A 22,483-nucleotide genomic window follows, 5' to 3' on the forward strand; every position below is an offset into this window, starting at 1 on the left:
CTTTACTCCCACAATGCTCCTGGAACCAGAGCTTGGAAAAGTTACTTTTTTAAAAACTACAACTCCCATCAGCCCCAGCCATCATGGCACTGGATTGTGCTGATGGGAGTTGTAGTTCAAAAAAGTAACTTTTCCAAGCCTGGAACAATGTTACATCTTCATATAGAATTGTTTTAGGGGAGATTCTGGTGTAAAAAATCCCACTTTTAAGAAAAGTGACTCAGCACTGATATACATTATCTAATATTTCACATCCACATAGGAAAAGGTGGATGGTAAAAATATTTAACACAGCTCTAGGATGTATTTTTTCATTATCAGTGATGAAGGCCACATCTGCACCATACATTTAAAGCACTCTTGTACCACTTTAATACTCATGGCTTCCCCCAAAGAATCCTGGGAGTCCCATGCTTAAACTAAGTGCTTCTGAGTTTGAGGCCTAGCTTAATGAGATAGTGTGGACTGTGTATGCTCAGACCCTTTGGGTTGTCAAGTCCTTGTTGTTAAACTTTAGGCTCCAGCTTCTCCATCTCTGATTTCAAGCTCCAGGAATTAGCAATACAATATAGAGTCACCTCCAGTTCTAGAGTCATGTATGGCTGCCCTGGGCCCCAGCATTGCTCTGACAGCAGTTCAGCTTTGTTTTTGGAATATAATACTGGTGTAAAACTGCAAGAACACATATCTACGGCATTATCAGTAAATAAATCAGGATGAGTGGGTTGCATACAAACTTGGTCATGTTTAGAGAAGACACACTGCAATCAATGAGACTTAACTTAGTTTTATGTTAACTGAGTCCCACATATTTCAATGAGTTTACTCTAAGCATGGCCGAATCTGGATCCAACTCAATGTGAAATGTCAGCTGTGAAATTTAAGTGCTGCTGTGATCACTTCCAAGTAAAGAGATGCATTTTATTTTAATTTTCATCTGTGAAGTCTACACCCAGCTAAACTATCTATTCCCAGACAGGTTCTATTAACAACAGCTTTTTTTCTTTCTTTTTTTTAGCTGAGTTGAGCAACAACATAAATACATATCATCATAGCAAAAGTAAAAACAAAACAACAGCAGCACCTTAACTATGCAGTCTTTTCTGTGTTATACATCATCTCCATCATCTGAACTAAAGCTACTTCTTTGGCTGCTCCCTTTAGACACAGCAGGAGACACAGATGATAAAAGTGGGTCTGTCCCAAATGGCGATATTGTATCATCCAGTAATATATCATCCAACCTCTGTTCTTTTAAAGCAGCACTAAAAGACAAATCTGTAAAATGTGAGAGTGGGTCAGAAAAGACTGCGGACGCATCACCAAGGTCAGACTGTTGCTCGTGGGCCACTGCAAGATGTTGAGAATAGTCTACTGAATTCTCTTCTGGATGTACCTGTTGTTTCATGACATGGGATGCTAAGTCTACAGTGCTGATTGAAGGCATGATTGGCAGGCCATGGGCTCGTGCTTGTATTTCTAGTTCCTGCGGTTTGAGACAAGAATATTTAGAACATCACTCTACAAGGTGAGGTAATTTCCTCTCTGTAAACCAGGATGAGGAACCTGTGGTCCTCCAGAAGTTGCTGGACTCCAGTTCCCATCACCCCCAGTTAACATGGCCAATGATCAGGAATGATGGGAAGTGTCAGGAGTTCCCATCCCTGTTGTAATCTACATAGGACTAGGAGAGATGTGAAACCTACATTTGAAATAATTCTGAAATCTTTTTTGACTGTATGAGTAAAATGCAACATATTGGGTTGTATCCAACTAAGTTCTCCTCAGAAAAGTCTCACTGAAATTAACCAACCTAAATTAGTCATGCCCATTATCTTCAATAGGTTTACCCTGAATACGACTAACATTGCATACAACCCATTGATTCTATTGACAAAAAGTCTAAATATTGATTTTAATAGCACAATGACCATGTTCACACATAATGCTAAACGAGCTTTCCCCAACTTGGTGTCCCCCAGATGTTTTGACCTAAAACTTCCATTATCTTTGACCACTGGACATGCTGGCTCGGGATTATGGACACTGGAGTCCAACACCATCTCGAAGGTACCAGGAACTGGAAAGCTGCACTAAACCACAGTGGGTTAGAGATTGGCTTGTTTAATGAGCTAGAGTTTGTTTTAAAGCACTATCTCTGCTTCATGCATATTAATAAGCTGGGATTCTGTGAAAGTGAAACTAAACACTGCCAAAATCCTTCTTCTAGCCTTGTTTAAGGAAAGGTGAACACATTAGGCCAAAGCTTTGTTCAGGCTTGTTCCAGCTTGTGTATGTCACACTAAACTATGGTTTAGCATGCTGGGTGAACAAGCCCATAGGCTGCATTTGGACATAATGATAAACTATGGTTTATCATGGCGCTAATAAGCCTGGGTGAGCTGGAAGGAGGAGACTGGAAAACTTCAGTTTTTTACTAACCACAGTTTAGCATTATGCCCAAACTTCAATTATGGTTAACTGTGGTTTACAGAAATAAACCAAACCATGGTTGATTAGCTGATTTGTTTTAATAAACCATATTTAATTTAAATACAGTTTAGGGTTCAGTCATAATCAGGGCTGGTGCCAGGGGCCCCCTGTGGCTCACAATTGGCAGCAGCTCCCTCTGACAGGCCTAAGTGGAAGAAGAGGAGGTAGAGGCAGCAGTGGGCTCAGTGTCAGAACTGCAGCATCTTCCTTTCTCGCTGCCTCCTCTCCCTTCACTTTGGCCTGTCAGGGGGAACCTGAGCCTTTGCTGCTTCAGTTGCCCCACCCATAGGAAGAGGGGCATGGCAGCCCTTTCTTTGTGCTCGCAGGTGGGGCAGAAAGCAAAGAATGTTTGTCCCTGTGGCACCGCCATCCTTCTCCTTCTCTCCCTAAGGGTGGGGCAACTGAGGTGTGACTTAATTTAATGTGGCACAACGTACCCCAAGGTAACACAACATTACAGGCATTTTTCAAAGTGTTAGGCCAGTTCACTGGAGTCTTGCATGTTCAAATACTATTTTCAACAAACAGATGAAATAAGGGTTGTTGTTTTTCTCCCCACCCCCCAATACTGTGGATTTAATATAGATCCAATATACAAGCAGGCAGGATGTCATAATCATATTTTTCCTCCTTGTAATATGCACTGTTCTACTAGCCCTACAAATACTGCCCTACAAATTTAAATAATAAATAATAATAATAAAGCCCTATTATGACATTCAGTATGAACTTGCCACATTGGTCTGCTACTGCTGAAAGTATTTAAAATGAGAGGAAAGAAATGGCAAGATACAGTTTGATGATGGAGAAGCAATGGAGGGGTTTGGGGAAGCTTGGCACCTAATGGGCCCATCCCTGTACAAACCTGAATTTGAAGCAAAAGCCGCCTGTTGGCCTGTTGTAATTTCTTCTGTCTATGTTCTAATTCTCTGGCTCTTTGTTGTTCTTTTTGTAGCCACTTGATATACTCCACTGATGCTTTTAAAATAGTTCCTTTGTTCCAGCGCGTATCACTGCAGAAAGTAGAGATAACTTTTTCACAATTGTGGATGTCAGCAAAATTCACAAGAACGTACAAAAACTTTTACATTAATATGAAATAATGATTTACATGACCATTATTCACTTTTAGATATTATTGCTTCTGAATGGAAATTTTAATAGAATAGTTAAGAACCCTTATATAGTAAAATTAATCCCAGAATGAAAATAAGTGTCAAAAGAAAGTAATAAAGTGACTTTTTTGTGTGGAAGAGCTAAATGCAATATCATGATTCTACCATTACAGTTTTTATATTTTTAGTGAAAATTGCTTTTATTATTAACTCTGAGATTAAAATCTATGTGTGGTATTTCTACATTAATGAATTAGAAAACATACATTACGGAAAGTTTAAACCTAAATTTTTAAAGATCATTTCAAATATACTTCTCTTTTTAACTGACTTTCTAATAAGGATGCTTTTATGCTTATTGGAGTAAAAAAAAGTCTCAATTTTTATGACGATACACAGAAACCATAGTTTAGCAACTATTATGTCATATTACAAAACCTGTGTGATTAATACAAACTAAAACAAACTCCTGAATATACAATGTGTAAGACTACTGCCTTACATACATTGCACATTCAATACTGAAGCAGTTCCCAAGCAGTTTAACAGGGTGTACCAACAACTGCAACTAATCAATGGTGCAAAACTACACTAATTAATTACAGAGAGATGCATGCAGAAGGGTGTATATTTAAAGTCGTGACATAAAGAAGGATAAGAGCTAGGTAAAGTTGAGGGGGCACCAGGGGGACACCAAAAGGGATTTAGGGAACCATGGTTTGGCTTTGCCCATATCACTTCACAAAGGGTTTCACAGAAGCTATGTTTATGCATACCACCCTGTATGCTTTCACAATTGTGTTGATCTTTAGGATCAAGGAGCCAATACAATTGGGCCTGATTTAGAAGACAATAAAGCCTCTGTTTCCTACAAGAGGATTGGCAAAACAATGTAGCAAATATTGCAGTAGTTGCCCAGGACTTCTGGGTTTAATCAAAACATTTAGAGATTTATGAGGCCAAATGGAGCCAATTTGGGCTTATATTGGACCTGGTTTAGGCTCTAGTGACCTGGAATTCTGATATTCTGGAAGTGTTGTACTGTATTTCAGTTATCCTCCACCCCCACCAATCTCCAATTAGAGTCAACATCTAGTTCGGTTAGGTCTGGATTGCAACTAGGGCTGGTTCTAAAGGGCGGCCAGACTTTAAAATATATTAATATATTAAAACAAAACATCTTTAAAAACATTTTTAAAATAATAATCAAACAATAATAAGATAATATAAAAATAATAATAAATAAATAAATAAATAATCAACTGAGCAGTTAATACTAATGCTGCTTTAGGTGTTTAAATCATACTATTTACAGCAATGGTTTGCCAGTCCCTTTGCAGAAAGCAGAGGTTTATAGCTCACTCAGTCCAAGTTGTCTACTAAAGATCTGCCAGTTGTGAAAGTGTACAGGATCAAGAACTGTGAAGTTAAAATCTACCTTAATGTAAATACAGTGCTCCAAAAAAAGGTTAAGGTACAAGCATAAAATGCAATATTATACAATAATATCAAATTTTAATATATATATAAAAGTGTTTTGTAACACTATTTGCCATAATAAATTTAATAAGATTTCTCAGCTGGGGGGAAAGCATGAAACTGTAAAACAGGAGTTCTTAAATGGTGGTCCATGGATGGGCTTCAGGGGGGTCCATGAACCAGGCAAAAAAAATTCCAATGCAACTTATTTACTTTTATTTATTTTGGTTTCATCAGATTCTCAAAGGAGTGTGTGTGACCCAAAAAAGGTTAAGAACCATTGCTATTAAACTTTCCTGTTATTTCAAAAGGAACAGGAGCAGCACAAATTTTTCATCTTTTTCACCTCAGCCAAACAGCAAATCTAGTTGGAAGGGAGTTGAGTTAGAGTAGAAAAGTGCCCAGCATACAAAAGGTTAAGTACATCCCCTGACCCACTCCCAACACTTCTTAATTCAAAGTCATCTTCAGAAGCTGCTTTTCTTTAAAGAAAACTTGTGTTCAGACTTCATTACACACCTCAGATGCTGCTTGAGGCTTCCAATAGGCATCTAGTTGGCCATTAAGAGAACAAATGCTGGACTACCTAGGCCTTAAACTTGATCCAGCAGGGCTCTTCTTCTGTTCTTATTTGTGCATGTAACATCCCAGATATGGCGATTCTTTGCTCATAATTCCTATGTGCAAGCCATTTTACACCTTGGTAATGCCACCATTGGGTGCTGTCCGGTGCTGTTGACCCAGGACAGGGTTTTCTTGGTGGCAGTTCCCCGCTTGTGGAACGCTCTCCATGGTGAGGTGCATCTGTCTTCCTTATTATTAACTTTCGGGAGGAATTTAAAAACATTCCTGTTCACCTAGAAATTTGATGGTTGAAAGAGGATATTCCTGACAACCTGGAAATTATCAGCTGTGAGAATATATGACTGTTTTACATAGTTTTTAGAGGTTTTTAAAGACCTTTTGATTTGAATATGTTTTTATTTTATTTTTAATCATATTGTTTTATTACGTCTTTTGCTGCCATTTGGGAGGAAGGGTGGGATATAAATTTAATAAATAATAAATATTTGCCAAAGGTCTACATTGTATTATATTGCATTTTCATTTGAATTGACTGGACAAGACAATGCCAGACATTGTAGAGCTATAGCATGTGCATCTCTGACCAAGGGGGTTCTGTCCAAAATGGCAGTAGCATGGGAAATTTTCCACTCCTCAGCTGCAGCGTTTGGAATACCCTACCACGTGAAACAATAGAATTATGTAGAGAAGGGATGTGAGGGTATGGGTCTGAATTCACCAAACATCGACACAAACCCACAGATGTCTGCGAGGAGAAAAATGATATGAAACCAAACTGTCCAAATTAACCTTGACATCGAGCAAATCTAATTTATCCTTAGCTCCTTTCATTGTATTTAAGCAGCAGAAACAATGACAGAAATGACAGCTGAACTCACGGATCATTAGACTTTGGGATAAGTGTACCAAGCTCCTTGATCCTGTAATTAATGTTGTACCTTCTTCTTCTTTCAACTATGAAAACAAGAGATTGTAATAATAGCAACATGTAACAGAACAGATATAATTTATTAGTAGACAGTGAAATGCTGTGTCTGTTTCAAAACATCACAATCCCGCCCTCTTTGTAACATGTGAGAATACTTGATTCATGATAACAATAAGAATGGCTAGTTGAACTGCACTGGAGACAGCAGGTTCAATCAAGCAGTTATTCTGCATTTTTTCAGAAAGAAATATAATTATACTCCAAAAGATTATTTTTTAGTGAAGCGGAGACTGCTCCTCCTAAAACTGTGGCATCTAACAAAGCATTAATAGATAAGTCAAACAAAAAAAAAATGAAAAAAGAGTGTAAAGGTTCCACCCTCAACTCCAGCATTATGACTCTGTGAGTTTACATCATAATTTTGACTATCACTCATTTTCACAGTATTAACTATAATCATGGATCAATCAACATGGATTTTTTTATTTTTACCATTCTGGGAGGCAACATGGAGGTGATGAAGTGTTTGTTATCATTTGGAGTGAAGAATTTAAACTTTCATATTATAAATCAGGTGTGGATAAATTTCAGCCTGAGATTGGTAACCTTCCAGGGGCCACATGCCAGCGATGGGCAGGGCCACAGGCAGGGGTGGGCAGAGCAACGGATGTGAATTTTTCCTTTGCACAGTAGGTTTATTTCTAGGCAGACACCCTTCTCTATCCTCCATCCAGCCAGACAAGCAAGAGGCATTATCAGAGTTCAAGAACACATTCCAGGCAGGCAAACACACTTGGGTGCAACACAGGGCTGGGGAGGGATGTGGGCTGGGATGGAGGTGCGGCATAGGGAGAATCCTAAGGGCCAGGCTTGGAGGGCTGCATTGGCCTGGGATTCCCCACCCCTGTTATAAACCTTAAAAGGGTGCCCCCACCTTCTTCCTTCCCATCTCTGAGCACCATCCCACCCACCCCAGATAGCCTGCAGCATGGGATTAGCCGGTTGCCCAGAGCTGAGTAGGATTTGAGGGATACTCCACAACTGACACAAATAAGGGTATCTTTTTTTTTTTGCCTACTTCATGATGCAGCCCTTTTTTGGGAGGAGTGTTAATGTCTGATTGATCTGCGAGAGCTATTCTAATTTGGCACAGCTGGCAGGGGCAGCACAGGGAGGAAGGGAGAGAAGAGGCTACTCTGATATTTTTACAGTGAAGGGACTTTTATCCAGTCAACCACTTACAACCAACCAGCAAGAGTGACGTGGAAGGGAAACTACCCTTGGGCTGTGGTGGTTCCCTCACAGTTAGGACTGTCCAATCACAGTAACATGGGGCAATCACAGACCAATCTGGTACTAGGTGCTAGAACAGGATAGCCCATGCCAGGAGTGGTATTATTCTTGGTTTCATAGAGGTTCAGGGACCTTCACTACAGGCTTTTTCACTTCTCACTAACATGTCATACTCCCCACAGATTTTGTAAAAACACTAATAAAGCTGTTGTCCATTTATCTCATTCAATATCTCATACGTTTATTCTATCGTGGGCAGAAGGGGGGATTTATATTTACTAAATGGATTAATTTATATATATATATATATATATATATATATATATATATATATATATATATATATATATATATATATATATATATATATATATACCACTTAATAAAAAACACTGTAAGTAGTTTATACAAATAGTATAAAATACTGACTTTTTAAAAAAAACAGTGTGATGAAAATGAACATTAAAAACAACAGACGTAATAAAATTACCAAAATATGGGTAAAATCCACAGTTTTTTAAAACAAAATAAACAGCTGGAAATCAATGAAACCCAATTGTCTCACACGGCAAGTAATTTTTTTTAAAAAAAGGAATAAACGTATATCAATATTTTGATTTATTTTTTTTGCTTATATTGTAGAATGTCCAGATTTAATATCTGCTTGCCCTGATTACATATAGCCATTACAATGGTCTTTCATTGTGAAAGAGCTTTCAGTTGCAAGTGTACAGCATGGCTACAAACGTGGCTATTTACAAGTAATTTCTATAAAGTTAACTGGGATGTGGTGTAAAATATCTGAACTGTGGAAACAATTAGCTAGGTATGTGTAGCTCTGCTCATGCAGTTTCCTTTCAGAGGCCCATGCAGAATGGTGCATATATAAACTGGGCCTTAATCCCATTAAAAGCAGCAGGAGCACTGTAAACCTCACTTAAGCTAGAGTCAATTCATGGCAACATTCCTGTATGCTTTATTCCTTTGCATCTGGCCCACAGCCTCCCTTCATTAGTGCCACCTGCTTGTGTGACTATAAGCCCTAGCAAAAAAAGAACCCATTACCTTTTCCACTAAATCTAATTGCCATGAGGAGCATGATTTTCATGGAAGGAAGGGTTAAAGCTCTCCTCCTCCTCCTCCTGTGCTGCCACCCCAATCAAATCATACCACTTGCACAGCAATTATGCTTGGGGGAGGTATTTTAAGCCTAAATTCCAAAATGGGGCGCTATTTGAGGACTGCAGCATTGAAGGGTTAACCCTCCCCTCTCTACATGATCCCACCTCCCTGAAAATTACCCCCCCATGTGACAATTAGACATTTCCTCCAAACCTAATTCCTGTGGAAGGGCCTAGGACAGGATGGCAGCTAGGGAGTGAAAGTGATATAGAAAGGGAGAGAGAAGGGAAAGAAGTAGGATTGCCAGGTCAGAAGCATCCCAAAACCTGAGATTTTAGGGGCGGGGCCGAGTGATGTCACGGGGTGGGCCTCAGTGATGTCACGGGGCGGGCCCGAGTGATGTCATTAAGCATGATACATTAAGCATCAATCACAGTTGCTTGGAGTGTACAATTTAAAAAAAAATCTGACTCGAAATTAAGCTAGACATCTTAGCTAAAAGATGGAGCCTGGGTAGGGAACATATAATCTAGCCTACTTGCTTTCGGCAAGAAGGGTTTAAGTGCCTTCAGGACAGGACAGTCAGCAGAAGGCCACTGTAGGAAGAAAGGAGCCTAGTGTTGTGGAGATGTTAGATGGGAGCATTTGGGAGTAAAGATGGATGCCCCTGAAGGCTGCAATTCTAAACACACGTACTAAGGGACTAAGCCCCCATAGAACTCAACAGGACTTACTTCTGAGTAGATATAGTTTGGATTGTGCTGTTGGTAAAGCTTGACTAGAGATCCTCTGCGAAGACATCCATATCCAAGCAGGGTTGGCAACCCCCTGCCTGGAATGCCCTGCCCTTATCTTTTAATGTGGCTCCTCCAAACTTCTTTACAGATTTGACCCTTCACTTCAGAAAGAGGTCTGAGAAATGAGTAAGAAGATTCTCTACCCTTTCTGTCTGCATAGATGCCCTCATCCTTATTTTTCCTGTATGTCTTTTTCTGCTTTGATTTTGTATAGATGCCCTCCTCTGTGCCCTGCGCCCAGCAGAAGCTCTGGGCCAGGTGGGACGCAGTGGCATCTCTTGGAGGATACCCTCCCCTATCCTGGGGTATATGATTTGTGCTGTCCCAGAGCAGATTTCAGGGTGGGTACGCCCAGTTAATTATTTCTTTCCATGTATTTTTGTCCATTTTGATTTTGCTGTGATGCACCCATGCGTGCCCGGTGCCCAGCAGAAGCTCTTGGCCAGACGGGATGCACTGGCATCTCGTAGAGGACACCCTCCCCTTTCCTGGGGTATATGATTGTCCTGGCCCAGAGCAGATTTTGGGGTGCACACCCCCAGTTACTTATTTTTTCCTGTATGTTTTGGTCTGCTTTGATTTTGCATAGATGTTCTCCTCCATGCCCTGCACCCAGCAGAAGCTCTGGACCAGGTGGGACACAGTGGCATCTCGTAGAGGACACCCTCCTCTTTCTTGGGGTATATGATTTGTCCTGGTCTAGAGCAGATTTTGGGGTGGGTACCCCCAGTTACTTATTTTTTTCTAAGTGTTTTAGTCCATTTTGATTTTGCATAGATGCCCTTGCCCGTGCCCTGTGCCTAGCAGAAGCTCTGGGCCAGGTGGGACACAGTGGCATCTCATAGAGGACACTCTCCCCTTTCCTGGAGTATATGATTTGTCCTGTCCCAGAGCAGATTTTGGGGTGGGCACCCCGAGTTACTAATTTTTTGCTACGTGTTTTTGTCCATTTTGATTTTGCATGGATGCCCTTCTCCATGCCCTGCACCCAGCAGAAGCTCTGGGCCAGGTGGGACACAGTGGAATCTCGTAGAAGACACTCTCCCCTTTCCTGGGGTATATGATTTGTCCTGTCCCAGAGCAGAGTTTGGGGTGGGCACCCTCAGTTACTTATTTTTTATGATTTTATGACATCATTATGTATTTATGATAATATCAAAAGCCTGATGATTTTGATTGCATAAATGTATTGTTATTCTTGACGGGGAGAGTCCCCTGATCACAGTGATATATCATACAGGGTACCCCAACATATATTGTGGGGTTCAGAGACATGTTAAGTTTGGTTTGAAGTTGCTGCAATTGTCAACTCTTCTTTTTTAGTGTTTTGAACTTTCAAGCAAATAAGGAACTGGGAACTAGGAACCAACTTCAGCATCGTATCAGTTAAATAAATTAAACAGTCATGGGGGGCGGCTGATGTTTTGGTGTATATCTCGGGAACCAGACCACCTAGAAACTTAATTTTTTTTAAATTGAAGCTGAGAATCCGGGGATTAAGGGATGCTAGCCAGAGAGCAGGAGGGGCCCCCCAAAAACCAGAGACTCCGGCTGAAACCAGAGACTTGGTAACTCTAGAAAGAAGAGACAGTGTGTGAGGTTGCTCTGGACTGGACCATTTTTGGCTCTGTCCCCACCCTACACTTGCTTTTGCTTTGCCCACTGTTACCATGCAGGCTGAGGGAATGGACCCCTGGAAAGGGAGAAGTTCCCCCACTCCTGTTTTCAGTGAAGTGGAATAGACCTGGTTCCCATTGCCAGAAGGAAGACAGCAGACATACATTTAAACTAGGTCATACCTTTGAGGTTCTGTGGGGAGCAAGAACATAATCCCAATTCACCTTCATTCCAAACCTAAGACTGCGGGCCTAAATCAGCTGGTTAAAAGGGAGAGAATGTCGGCCTGCCACACACCCAACCTCCACATTTGGGCAATCTCACTGTGGATCTAATGAGTAATGCAGGGAGCAAGTTAAATACTCTGACTTTTCCTCATAGACCACTCCTTAAAGGATTGTGACGCCTGGGCTTGGATCCTCACATGTCCATCTCTGGAGACCTGTAAGCATGGCAGGCCCAAAGGAACCCCCCCTTCTAGCCAATGAAAGTCCATAAATGGTTATTATCACTACATTCATTCAATAAGGGATCCTGAGAGGTGAAGGGACCAGATCTCATTAGCAATGGGCTCCGTTTCTGCAATAATTGGTTTTCCATTGGATTAATGACTATTTCTGATATTCTCTATCTTTGCAGAGAAAATTTTGAAGTAGCAACTCTCCGAGCTTGGTTTCTGATTCATTTTTCTTTTTTTAATTCTTTTTCTTTAAAATTCACTTTGAAATCATTGATAGTATGAGAGATACTTTTATCGATCTACTTTCTATGTGAGCTCTTCAAATGTGTATTCCCTTTCACTGATGTCAATTAAGTGTTGATTGTAACTGACAGGCAGAAAGCAGCAGGGGGAATGAGGTGTTGATTGTAAGCAGCAGGGTGGGAAGACACTGACTTGATTATCTGCCTTAATCTGCTCTGCAATGCACTTGAAAAGGAATGTAAACAGGCAATAATTACAGAGTTCAGAATAAAGATTGATACCAGTGTAGACTTGTGAATAAATAGCGATTATATTTTTGATAATTTCCTGCAAAGCATAGATATAGATATAGACATAGATATAGATATAGGTACAGTAGGGCCCCACTTTTTGGCATTCCGCTTCTCGGCACTCCGCTAATACGGTGGTTTTCAATTACAGTAGGGCCCCACTCATACAGCGCTTGTTCTGCTTTTTTGGCATTTTTCAGCATGATGCGTTCCAAGAAGGGCATCGGGCGCCATTTGATTGTTGGTGTTCCACTTTTCAGCGATTTTTGCTTTTTGGCAGGGGTCTGGAACCTAACCTGCCATATGAGTGGGGCCCTACTGTATAAATATAAATATAGTTATATAAAATGAAAAGGTATCAGAGGAAAAAGGAATTGGATTGTTAATGACCACTAGGGGGCCACACTTAAAATGAAACATAATAAAGGAGAGGATTACATCCCTAGTTCTCATAGACTGCATAGTTCCTGCCAAGTTGTGACAAACTCAGACACATCCATGTAAAGAAAGTCCAAGTAACTCCAATCTTACCCTAGCAGATGGAAGGATGAAATAATAGGTGCCAAGATGGCCAACAGCCAATCACAAATCCAGCTGAAAAAAAGGCACCACTACCCTAACTTGCTATAGTCTGCACTTCCATGTGATGTTAGTCACATAGCTCTGCCCTTACATGTGATATTGGTTTTTGTTTTGTTTTGAATGGATAGCCAGTGTGGGAGAGCTGATCGGGGGGGCATTCTCTTCTAGCTTGGAACAAGATCCAAGTTGCAGAAGAGTTTGGGGGCTCACCAGCCTGACTCAGGCAAATTTCATCTATATTCCTGGTCTCAAGAGATCCTTCTCAGTCCTGCAAACTGAGAACCCGGAAAGGCTAGGAAATGAATCTTCTGCATGCGCAGCATGTGTGTCCTCCCCCTCCTCCTCAGTAGGTAAAGCTATAGTCTCTTCCATAGGTAAAATGCTATTCCCATGCAAACAAAACATATGTAAGATAACATTCTGGTCTCCCATTATGCATGCACCTTTTTGTGGTGTACCTCTGTTCCACATAAAAGACCATCAAGCATTCTTCACCTATTATTATTTTTTCCATACAGCCAATATACAATACTTCATGCTAGGGAAGCATTAAATATACTCACTGAGATTATGGTTATCTTTTTTTTGCCTCTCCTTTGCCATTGCTCGTGTATCTGTTTCTGACAGAAAGCAAAAACTATTTAAACATTCTTTGTGTCACAGTTCCAAAAGTTGCTCTGTTAACAATGGGCCCTTTTCATTACACAACTTTTTGAGGCAAGCCTTCAAGCAATTTTATACACTCCCAGATTTGCTAAAGATGATTTTACCACTTCTGGCCACTTGCCAGCTGCTGTTTACAGCATGTTTTGTTGTCTTAAAAAAATAATAATCATGATTTTTTAATTTTTAGAAACTGAAAAAAGAAGAACTCCGCATTTAGCAATTTTCTAATTTGCTGTACTGTACATTGGGGAGGGGAAAGCCTTACATTCACCTAAAGTGAATTTGAGGTCCCTTGCAATCACACAAGAGATAATCGGATTTCTGAAATACTCATAGTGGGGGGGGGAGAGGAAAAAACCCTCTTTGTTCCTTTTGCATTGCACTAATAAACCTGTACATGGCTAGCATTCTTGGGATTAAATGAATGTAACTTTTAAAGTTGTTAATCCATTAATAGTTAGATATAGTTCCATCTCTGAAGATGGGCAAAGAAGGGCAAAACTAGATGTGAACTCTAGATCTTTGGTTTTTGTTTGCTGAATATCAGCTACAGGAGGGGGATGGTCCAAATTGGGATTTAAAGGAGAAGGGATTAAAACCATTTGCTCCCCACATTAGTAAACAAAATCAAGTGATCAAGGAACAGTCATGCATTCTCAACTGATTATAGAGAACATTGTGGAGATTAAGTAGGGGTGTAATCCTGTGGGGTCACAAGGGGGTCATAGACCCCTGACATTTGGGGGAGCAGGGTTCCTATGTAGAAGCCAATCCGCATGAAAGGGGAGCATGTTAGCCTCAGAGAAGAATCTTCTCACTTGGCTAACAACATGATTCCTAGTCCTTTTGTGCTGACTGGAACCAATCAGAGTTAAAGGAGGTGAGTCAATCACTGAGAAGACTCTTCTCAGTAGCTAACACATGGCACTCCTTTCATGCTGATTGTCTCCTAGGGTAAGTGAGAAGTGAGCTTCAAGGCAAAACACTTTGGTCTCCCAAATCATAGTCTCACATTTGGCTTCATTTCAGAATTCTTAAAATCAAAAGATTTCTGGCAACATTTAGCTCAGAGAGAGAGAGAGAAATTGAGGGGGCTATGCACATAGCAGTTTTAATAGGGTTTTATAATTCTGGGGACGTGGCTGTGAGGGGACATGGTGTGACTATCATGAAGGGACCCTGCACTTCTGAATTTGCCACTACACTATTGGGATTAAGGGAGGAATCAGTTTTAGACTAAATCTAGCGTGTTCTGGACCAATCCCAAATCTCACAGAGAAAGCAGCTGGAAAAGATGTGCCAGATATGGACCCAGGGGAAGCATTTGCAATCCAATTGCAAAAGCAACCAAAGAAAACAAAGTCAGATCCTAGAAAAGCAATGCAGGATGAGTTGTCTCATTACTACAATGTTTTAGAGTTCCTGTGTTGGATCGTGTGAGATGCTGCCTGTGACATACAAAACCATAAGATAATAGCGCCAATGCTTTATAGGTCAAAATCTGAAAATGAATCAGGTAAGTCAAAACATGGAAGTACAAGTCAAAATATTAATGTATAGGATATTTAATAGTACATGTATTCTGTAAACATTTCAATTATGGTTTTATAAACCAAGGCTAGAGAATGTGGTGCCTTCCAGATGTTGTTGGACTATGATCCCCATCATTGCCATCCAGCATGGCCAATGGTGAGGGATGATGGGAGGCTGTCATCCAGCAACATTTGGAGGGCATCAAACCAGTTACCCCTGTGTGGTAGATGTGGTTAAAACTAATGCTGAGCCAAAAATTGGTAGCAAAGTGTGTGAGTGTGGAGGTGATAATTGAGGAGGCATGGAGGGATTCACAACTGCCACTGGAGCTTCTAGATGCCATTTTCCACAGAGTTGTTTTTGTGCCCAATGCCAAGATTATGCAGAGTGAACTCTGGGGAGAAGGGCAGTCCCCACTTGAGTACTGCTGCCACCGATGCCACCACAACATACACACGCCACAAGCAGCAAAACAAAAAAGAAAAGGGGCAAATGACTTCACATCCTCTTGGCCTCCGAAACCCACCTCATTTCGAGCCAGATGTTTTTTGGGGAAATTAAACAGTATGTAAAACATGTTTAAAACACAGTTTTGCTGGGGGGAAAACAGTTTTGCTGCACTTCAGGTTACTGGTTCCAAGGGGACAGAACATGTGTGGAAGCCACTTCTCCACTTCACTTAGAATATCTTGTCTGACTGTTTTCACCCAAGGCACATCACAAATGCTTCAGCTGTAAAGTCCTCCAAAGACAGGTACCATCCTTTTCAAAATTATAATTGTGTGCCAACATCTCAGAGTTATATTACCTGTGATTTCTCTTTTAACAGGCAACTTAGATGGACAGGACGTATTTGTGAGACCCATATTAACAACTGGCATTCCTTGGTCACTGTTGTATATATCCAGAATGCTACTTGAAAGCTTTGGGAAAACAGCGGAGAGAGAGAGAGAAAAAGTTAGGGATGAGGGAATCAGAATAAATTCATGATTTGTAAGGTGAAAAGCTTATGCAGACACTTTAGAACAAAATTCCTTTTCAGATGCGTATTCATGTCTTAATCGCAGAGGGAGCTGCAAATATGCATCTAAAGACAGACTTTGCCCTTATCTTGTATAAAACAAAATTAAATGTTAAGGGTCAAAGACTGCCATTGTTCCATATTCAGAAACCTGAATGAGGCTGATGTGTGTTTTATATGCAGAATGATGCCTGGTTATAGCCCCTGATGTCTGATTCTGAATTAATGCCATAGCATATTTTCCAATAACAGGATTATTGCAACTACACTTCAAATACCAGTTAAGTTGAAAGGAAAAATAACCTCGCTGGTCTTACCTGTGACCTGAGTGAATTTTAAACTATCTCCCTGAACTCAGAATTCATTTCTCAGATTGTTTATACTTTGAACAAAGGAAGAGGCATGGTGATGTAAAACTTCCTAAAATGAGTCCAGACAGAACATCGGGAACCATCCTATGGACAACTGCCTTAAAAGGGCACCAGGATGGATTAGAAAAATAATTCTGCATCTGCCATGTATGCCTAGATCAGCTTTTCCCAACGAGTGTGCCTCCAGATATTGTTGGACCACAACTCCCATCAGCCTCAGCAAGCATTGCCAATGGTCAGGAAGATGGGAGTTGTGGTCCAACAACATCTGGAGGCACACTGGTTGGGAAAGGCTGGCCTAGATGTTATAACATGCAGTATGGTTGTTCATTCATTTCTAATGTGTAATGAGAAATACTAAACAAACAAACAAAAACACAGACGGCCTGAGATTTCAAAATAACATTCATATTTTTCAGTGCCCTTGTCTTATATGACATGGTATCAAAACTACGGATGGGAATGAATTCAATTCAGTTCACATTTAAAGGTGGACATACAAGTGTGTATATTAGGATAAATGTACACTAAAATTCTGATGAATTTTGATAAGATTTTTTTTAAAAAATCGCAAAGGAGGGTCAGGCTATAAATGTTATAAATAAATAGATAATAAAAATGAGAGAAACCAAAATGTATATATTCATGTACATATTCCATCTCAAACTTGGCACATATAGAAAGTCCAGAAATAAAAAATTAATGCCTGTAATAGTTTCTCCCACAGGTGTGTACTTCATACATCTACACTGGTGTACTCTGTGGGGTAGGATGTCATTCTGTTGCTCTTGCTAGGAGTATCAGTTATACAGTTGAATGGCAAATGCCTTGGATACATCATAGACCATCCTGTGGCCTTCCTGTCCTAGATTATATTTAGTTTTATTATTGTTCTGGGGTAGAATACAAGAGGCTATGGGATATGCTCCCTAATCACTTCCAGATCAGTTTGAAATGCTTGATCCACCACAAATTATTGATTATTATTTATTATTTTATTTATACCCTGCCCTTCCTTCCACCAGGAGCCCAGGGCGGCAAACAGAAACACTAAAAACACTTTAAAACATCATAAAAAGACCTTAAAATACATTAAAACAAAACACCGTTAAAAACATTTTAAAAAACTTGCTTCTTTCTCATATACAAAATGGAAACATGGGACTGCCATTAGGGATGGATGGATGAGTTTATTTCTGGTCCATGTCAATTTTGCATCCCATCCTATTTCTGCATTAATCTGTTGTTTAAAAAAACAGTCTGCACCAAAATCCATATTTAAATACTATTATGGATTTGATCACAAAATTATATTTAAATATACAACTGTATCTCAAGGTATGCATTTCTAAATGTATTTCATCCTATAATGTGCATTTTAAAACACATTTTGGTACATTTTTGAGCCAAGAACTGTACTGCAAGTTTTGAAGGAGTGCAAAATCTGAAGGGTAAGTACATGCCAATCCGTACATTGTCCAGGAGGCAAAGATCACTGGAATTTGCAGAGATGGAGAAGGGTCATTGCTGAGCAAAGGGGCATCTGTTCTGCATGCAAAAGGTACCACGTTCAAGCCCCAACATCTCCAGGTAGGACTGAGAATGTCTCCTGCCTGAAACCCTGGAGAGCTGCTGCCAGTCAGTGTAGACGGCAGTGAGCTAGATGGACCAACAGTCTGCCTTGGTACAAGATAGGCTTTTAAGTTCTTATGAAATTGAATTCTACAAGCACACCTATCTGACACAGACCTTTGACCCATAAAATGTGGGAGAAAGGGGCATCATGAAATCATAAAGAGAAAGAGTTGACTAGATGTCTAGTCCCAGACATCTTCTTGGCTATATATCAAACTGCAACAGAAGGTGTGAAGAACACTAATTGTGTCAATTAGAAAATAGTTAATACCTTCTAGTAGCAAAACTGGGGCATTAACATCCTACCTCAAGGATGTACTTCAGCAAGAATCTTTCTCCACCTTGAGATAATGAACAAAGAAATAAGGAGGCAGTTCTGAATCACCAAACGGAGAGAAAAATGAAAAGAAAAACTACCCAGTGGAAAGAAAAAACAGGTGGGAAAGGAAACATATTTGAACAGTATATTCTTATGTTTCATCCTGGTTTCAGTCAACCAAAGAAGACAATTAATTTTTCTCTTTCCATTCAAGGTCTTTTTAGTATTTCCCCTTTATATTTCAAAGTTCTTTACTTCTATAATTGGGTGCTTTTCCATTGTCCGATGGGGGCATTAAGGTCAGCAAATGGAACCCTTCGTCTTGCCACAGCCTGAAGATTATTGGCTTGTGGTGACAAGGAGAAGGGTTTTTTTCCAGTGGTGGCACTGGTGTTATTGAATGCACTCCCTGCTGAAATACGAGAGAACACATCTGTATTGGCATTCCACCAGCTTTTGAAGACACACCTGTTTACACAGCCATTGCCTTGATCTTTCATCCTGAGTCTCCTGTCTTAATTGCTGTTTTTTTAATGATATTTGTTTTATTAAATATTTTAATTATGGATGTTGAGATTTTAATGCTTGTGTAATAGGTTTTTATACTAGTAATCCACTTAGAAACCTATTTGGGCATTAAGGAGTGTATTAACTAATTAATTAAATAATAAGCTTGCATGAGCTGTGCTGGGGCATACAACTCTCAATCTCTGTTAGTGCAATGAGGATAAAGGTTAGTGATCACAACATCCTACAAACATGCATGCACATTCTCACCATCACCTCAAGATTTTGACCACAGAACTTTCGAGGGGTCTGTGAATGAATATGTAACTGCATCACAGTACTGTAACTCTGCCCCCTCTTCCATCAGTTGTTTCCTCCATCTAAACACAAAGATACAGGCAACTGGCCATTTGTCGCAACTATTCTTACTAATGGGACATAGAATAAAACACATGAGTTATAACTAAACTGAAGTAACTACCAGTGTTTAAACTGTAAGCAGCAAGTGCCAATTGGAAGCCTTGTATGTCTTTGTATGTTCCAGAAAATATGCTTATCTTTTGATGTCTTCATAGACACAAGTTTTAAAAAATGTTCGGAATTCTTACTTAAAGAACAAGCTGTGTTTAATAAGAATTTGAAAGCTAAGCACATTTTCAGCATAATCATCTTTATTTCATTCCTCAGTAGTATTGATATATATATATATATATATATATATATACATATACATATACATACACACATATTCATTCTGTCTCCTTTCTGATCATTCTTTAACTGAATGATGACAATTACATTTACACGTACATTATATGCACTGTTCTGGCTTGATATTTGTGTGAAATCAAAGTAGATACAGGAGCCTTAAAACAACACAAAACTGATGATCGTCTTAGTTATTTAGATTAATGTCCTCTTAGTTATAATAAGAATCCCATACAATTCTTCACATAAGCAAATCCTCTGAGGTTTTGTCAGGGGTGGGTGTGTTGGGAATAGGAAATGACAGTTATTAAAATAATACGGAGGGTTTTGTTTTGTTTTGTTTGCAGGTAAAGAACATACCAAAAACAGTTGCTTAAGCAGCTAAAGATGACATGATGGCTCAATTCATTCATTCCCCATACACGTGTATAGTGAATATGTAACAGAAGATGCAGGACTACATGCATCAGAATCAGCCCCGATGTCCACGTGCTCACACAACATCTGAAACAGGAGCCTCTGTACAAACAAATGTATGCATGCAGGTTCCCCTTTCAGATGTTACACAAATGAATGACTGCCAGGCAGAATGGAGCTGGCAAATGGAGCTATACTTCCACTTCCTTGCATTGGTTACTTATGTGCAGAGGGAATGGACATGGTGAGCTCTTACTCAACTCCATTATGTGTCAAACTTCAATATATTTAATATATTCCTTCTCCCATGGTGTTTGCTGGCATAGCAAGTGCTTCTCTTTCTTTGCTTGTGACACTCTAAGGGAGATTCCAGGCTGTCACAATTTTCAGGTGGGATTCAGTCACATACCAGCAAATTCAGGTTGTGCAATTATAGTTGATTAGGAGGTCATGTGCAAGAAACATTGAGGAATTTTTGCAATAAGGAAGGTGATTGCAAAATGCACTGGAAAGTGTGGGAGAACACTTGCTAAGAAGCAACGGTCTTCTAACCTCCTGGAAAATAAATAATAATGAATGCATTATTAAATAGCCAACATCATCTAATCTCCTTGCAAACAAATCAGGATGAATGCTCCTGGAAATGCCCTAAGTCTGAACAATAAGGCTAATCCTTTAAATCTGCATAAAACATAAGAGTCCATAGGTACCATGGAGACAAAGAACCACATGACACCAAGAAAGGAAATGGCAGACTGCATATCTACTGCGTATAGAGTTACCAGGTCTCTGTTTTTTGGCCGGAGTCTCTGGTTTTTTGGGGGCCCCTCCGGCTCTCCGGCTAGCACCCCTTAATCCCTGGATTCTCAGCTTCAGTTTAAAAAAAATTAAGTTTCTAGGTGGTCTGGTTCCCGAGATATACACCACAATGTCAGCTGCCCCCCAAGACTGTTTAATCTATTTAACTGATATGACGCTGAAGTTGGTTCCTAGTTCCCAGTTCCTTATTTGCTTGAAAGTTCAAAACACTAAAAAAAGAGTTGACAACTACAGCAACTTCAAACCAAACATGTCTCTGAACCCCATAATATATGTTGGGGTATCACTGTGATCAGGGGACTCCCCCCATCAAGAATAACAATACATTTATGCAATCAAAATCATCAGGCTTCTGATATTATCATAAATACATAATGATGTCATGAAATCATAAAAAATAAGTAACTGGGGGTGCCCACCCCAAACTCTGCTCTGGGTCAGGACAAATCATATACCCCAGGAAAGGGGAGGGTGTCTTCTATGAGATGCCACTGTGTCCCACCTGGCCAAGAGCTTCTGCTAGGCGCAGGGCACGGAGGAGGACATCTATGCAAAATCAAAGCAGACCAAAACATACAGGAAAAAATAAGTAACTGGGGTGCCCACCCCAAAATCTGCTCTGGGACAGCACAAATCATATACCCCAGGAAAGGGGAGGGTGTCCTCTACGAGATACCACTGCATCCCACCTGGCCCAGAGCCTCTGCTGGGTGCGGGGCACAGAAGAGGGCATCTATACAAAATCAAAGCAGAAAAAGACATACAGGAAAAATAAGTAATTGGGGGTGCCCACCCCAAAATCTGCTCTGGCCAGGACAAATCATACACCCCATGAAAGGGGAGGGTGTCCTCTATGAGATGCCACTGCGTCCCGCCTGGGCGCAGGGGAAGGATGAGGGCATCTATGCAGACAGAAAGGGTAGAGAATCTTCTTACTCTTACTCATTTCTCAGACCTCTTTCTGAAGTGAAGGCTCAAATCTGTAAAGAAGTTTGGAGCAGCCACATTAAAAGATAAGGGCAGGGCACTCCAGGAAGGGGGTTGCCAACCCTGCTTGGATATGGATGTCTTCGCAGAGGATCTCTAGTCAAGCTTTACCAACAGCACAATCCAAACTATATCTACTCAGAAGTAAGTCCTGTTGAGTTCTATGGGGGCTTAGTCCCTTAGTACGTGTTTAGAATTGCAGCCTTCAGGGGCATCCATCCTTACTCCCGAATGCTCCCATCTAACATCTCCACAACACTAGGCTCCTTTCTTCCTACAGTGACCTTCTGGTGACTGGCCTGTCCTGAAGGCACTTAAACCCTTCTTGCCGAAAGCAAGTAGGCTAGATTAAATGTCCCCTACCCAGGCTCCATCTTTTAGCTAAGATGTCCAGCTTAATTTCGAGTCAGATATTTTTTTTAATTGTACGCTCCAAGCAACTGTGGTTGATGCTTAATGTATCATGCTTAATGACATCACTCGGGCCCGCCCCGTG

The 22,483-nt window shown here is 40.3% G+C and overlaps 1 protein-coding gene across 3 annotated transcripts in view; it reads right to left on the reverse strand.

The window, feature by feature from the left end:
- Window positions 1-310: 310 nt before the first annotated feature.
- TFEC (transcription factor EC) overlaps window positions 311-22,483 on the reverse strand; it is a 190,099-nt gene continuing 167,926 nt past the window's right edge. For 2 of the 3 annotated variants that reach the window (XM_061637843.1, XM_061637846.1), the window contains exons 4-8: window positions 16,012-16,126; window positions 13,568-13,624; window positions 6,551-6,626; window positions 3,359-3,506; window positions 311-1,486 (exon numbers count right to left, since the gene is read on the reverse strand). In XM_061637843.1, the coding sequence (XP_061493827.1) occupies window positions 1,109-1,486; window positions 3,359-3,506; window positions 6,551-6,626; window positions 13,568-13,624; window positions 16,012-16,126 (774 nt within the window). In that variant the 3' untranslated portion in view covers window positions 311-1,108. The remainder of the gene's footprint in view (window positions 1,487-3,358; window positions 3,507-6,550; window positions 6,627-13,567; window positions 13,625-16,011; window positions 16,127-22,483) is intronic. The other variant, XM_061637844.1, reaches the window with a different exon arrangement.

Source organism: Rhineura floridana, chromosome 8 (genome assembly GCF_030035675.1).
Source record: "Rhineura floridana isolate rRhiFlo1 chromosome 8, rRhiFlo1.hap2, whole genome shotgun sequence".
In the NCBI taxonomy this organism is placed as follows: Eukaryota; Metazoa; Chordata; class Lepidosauria; order Squamata; family Rhineuridae; genus Rhineura; species Rhineura floridana.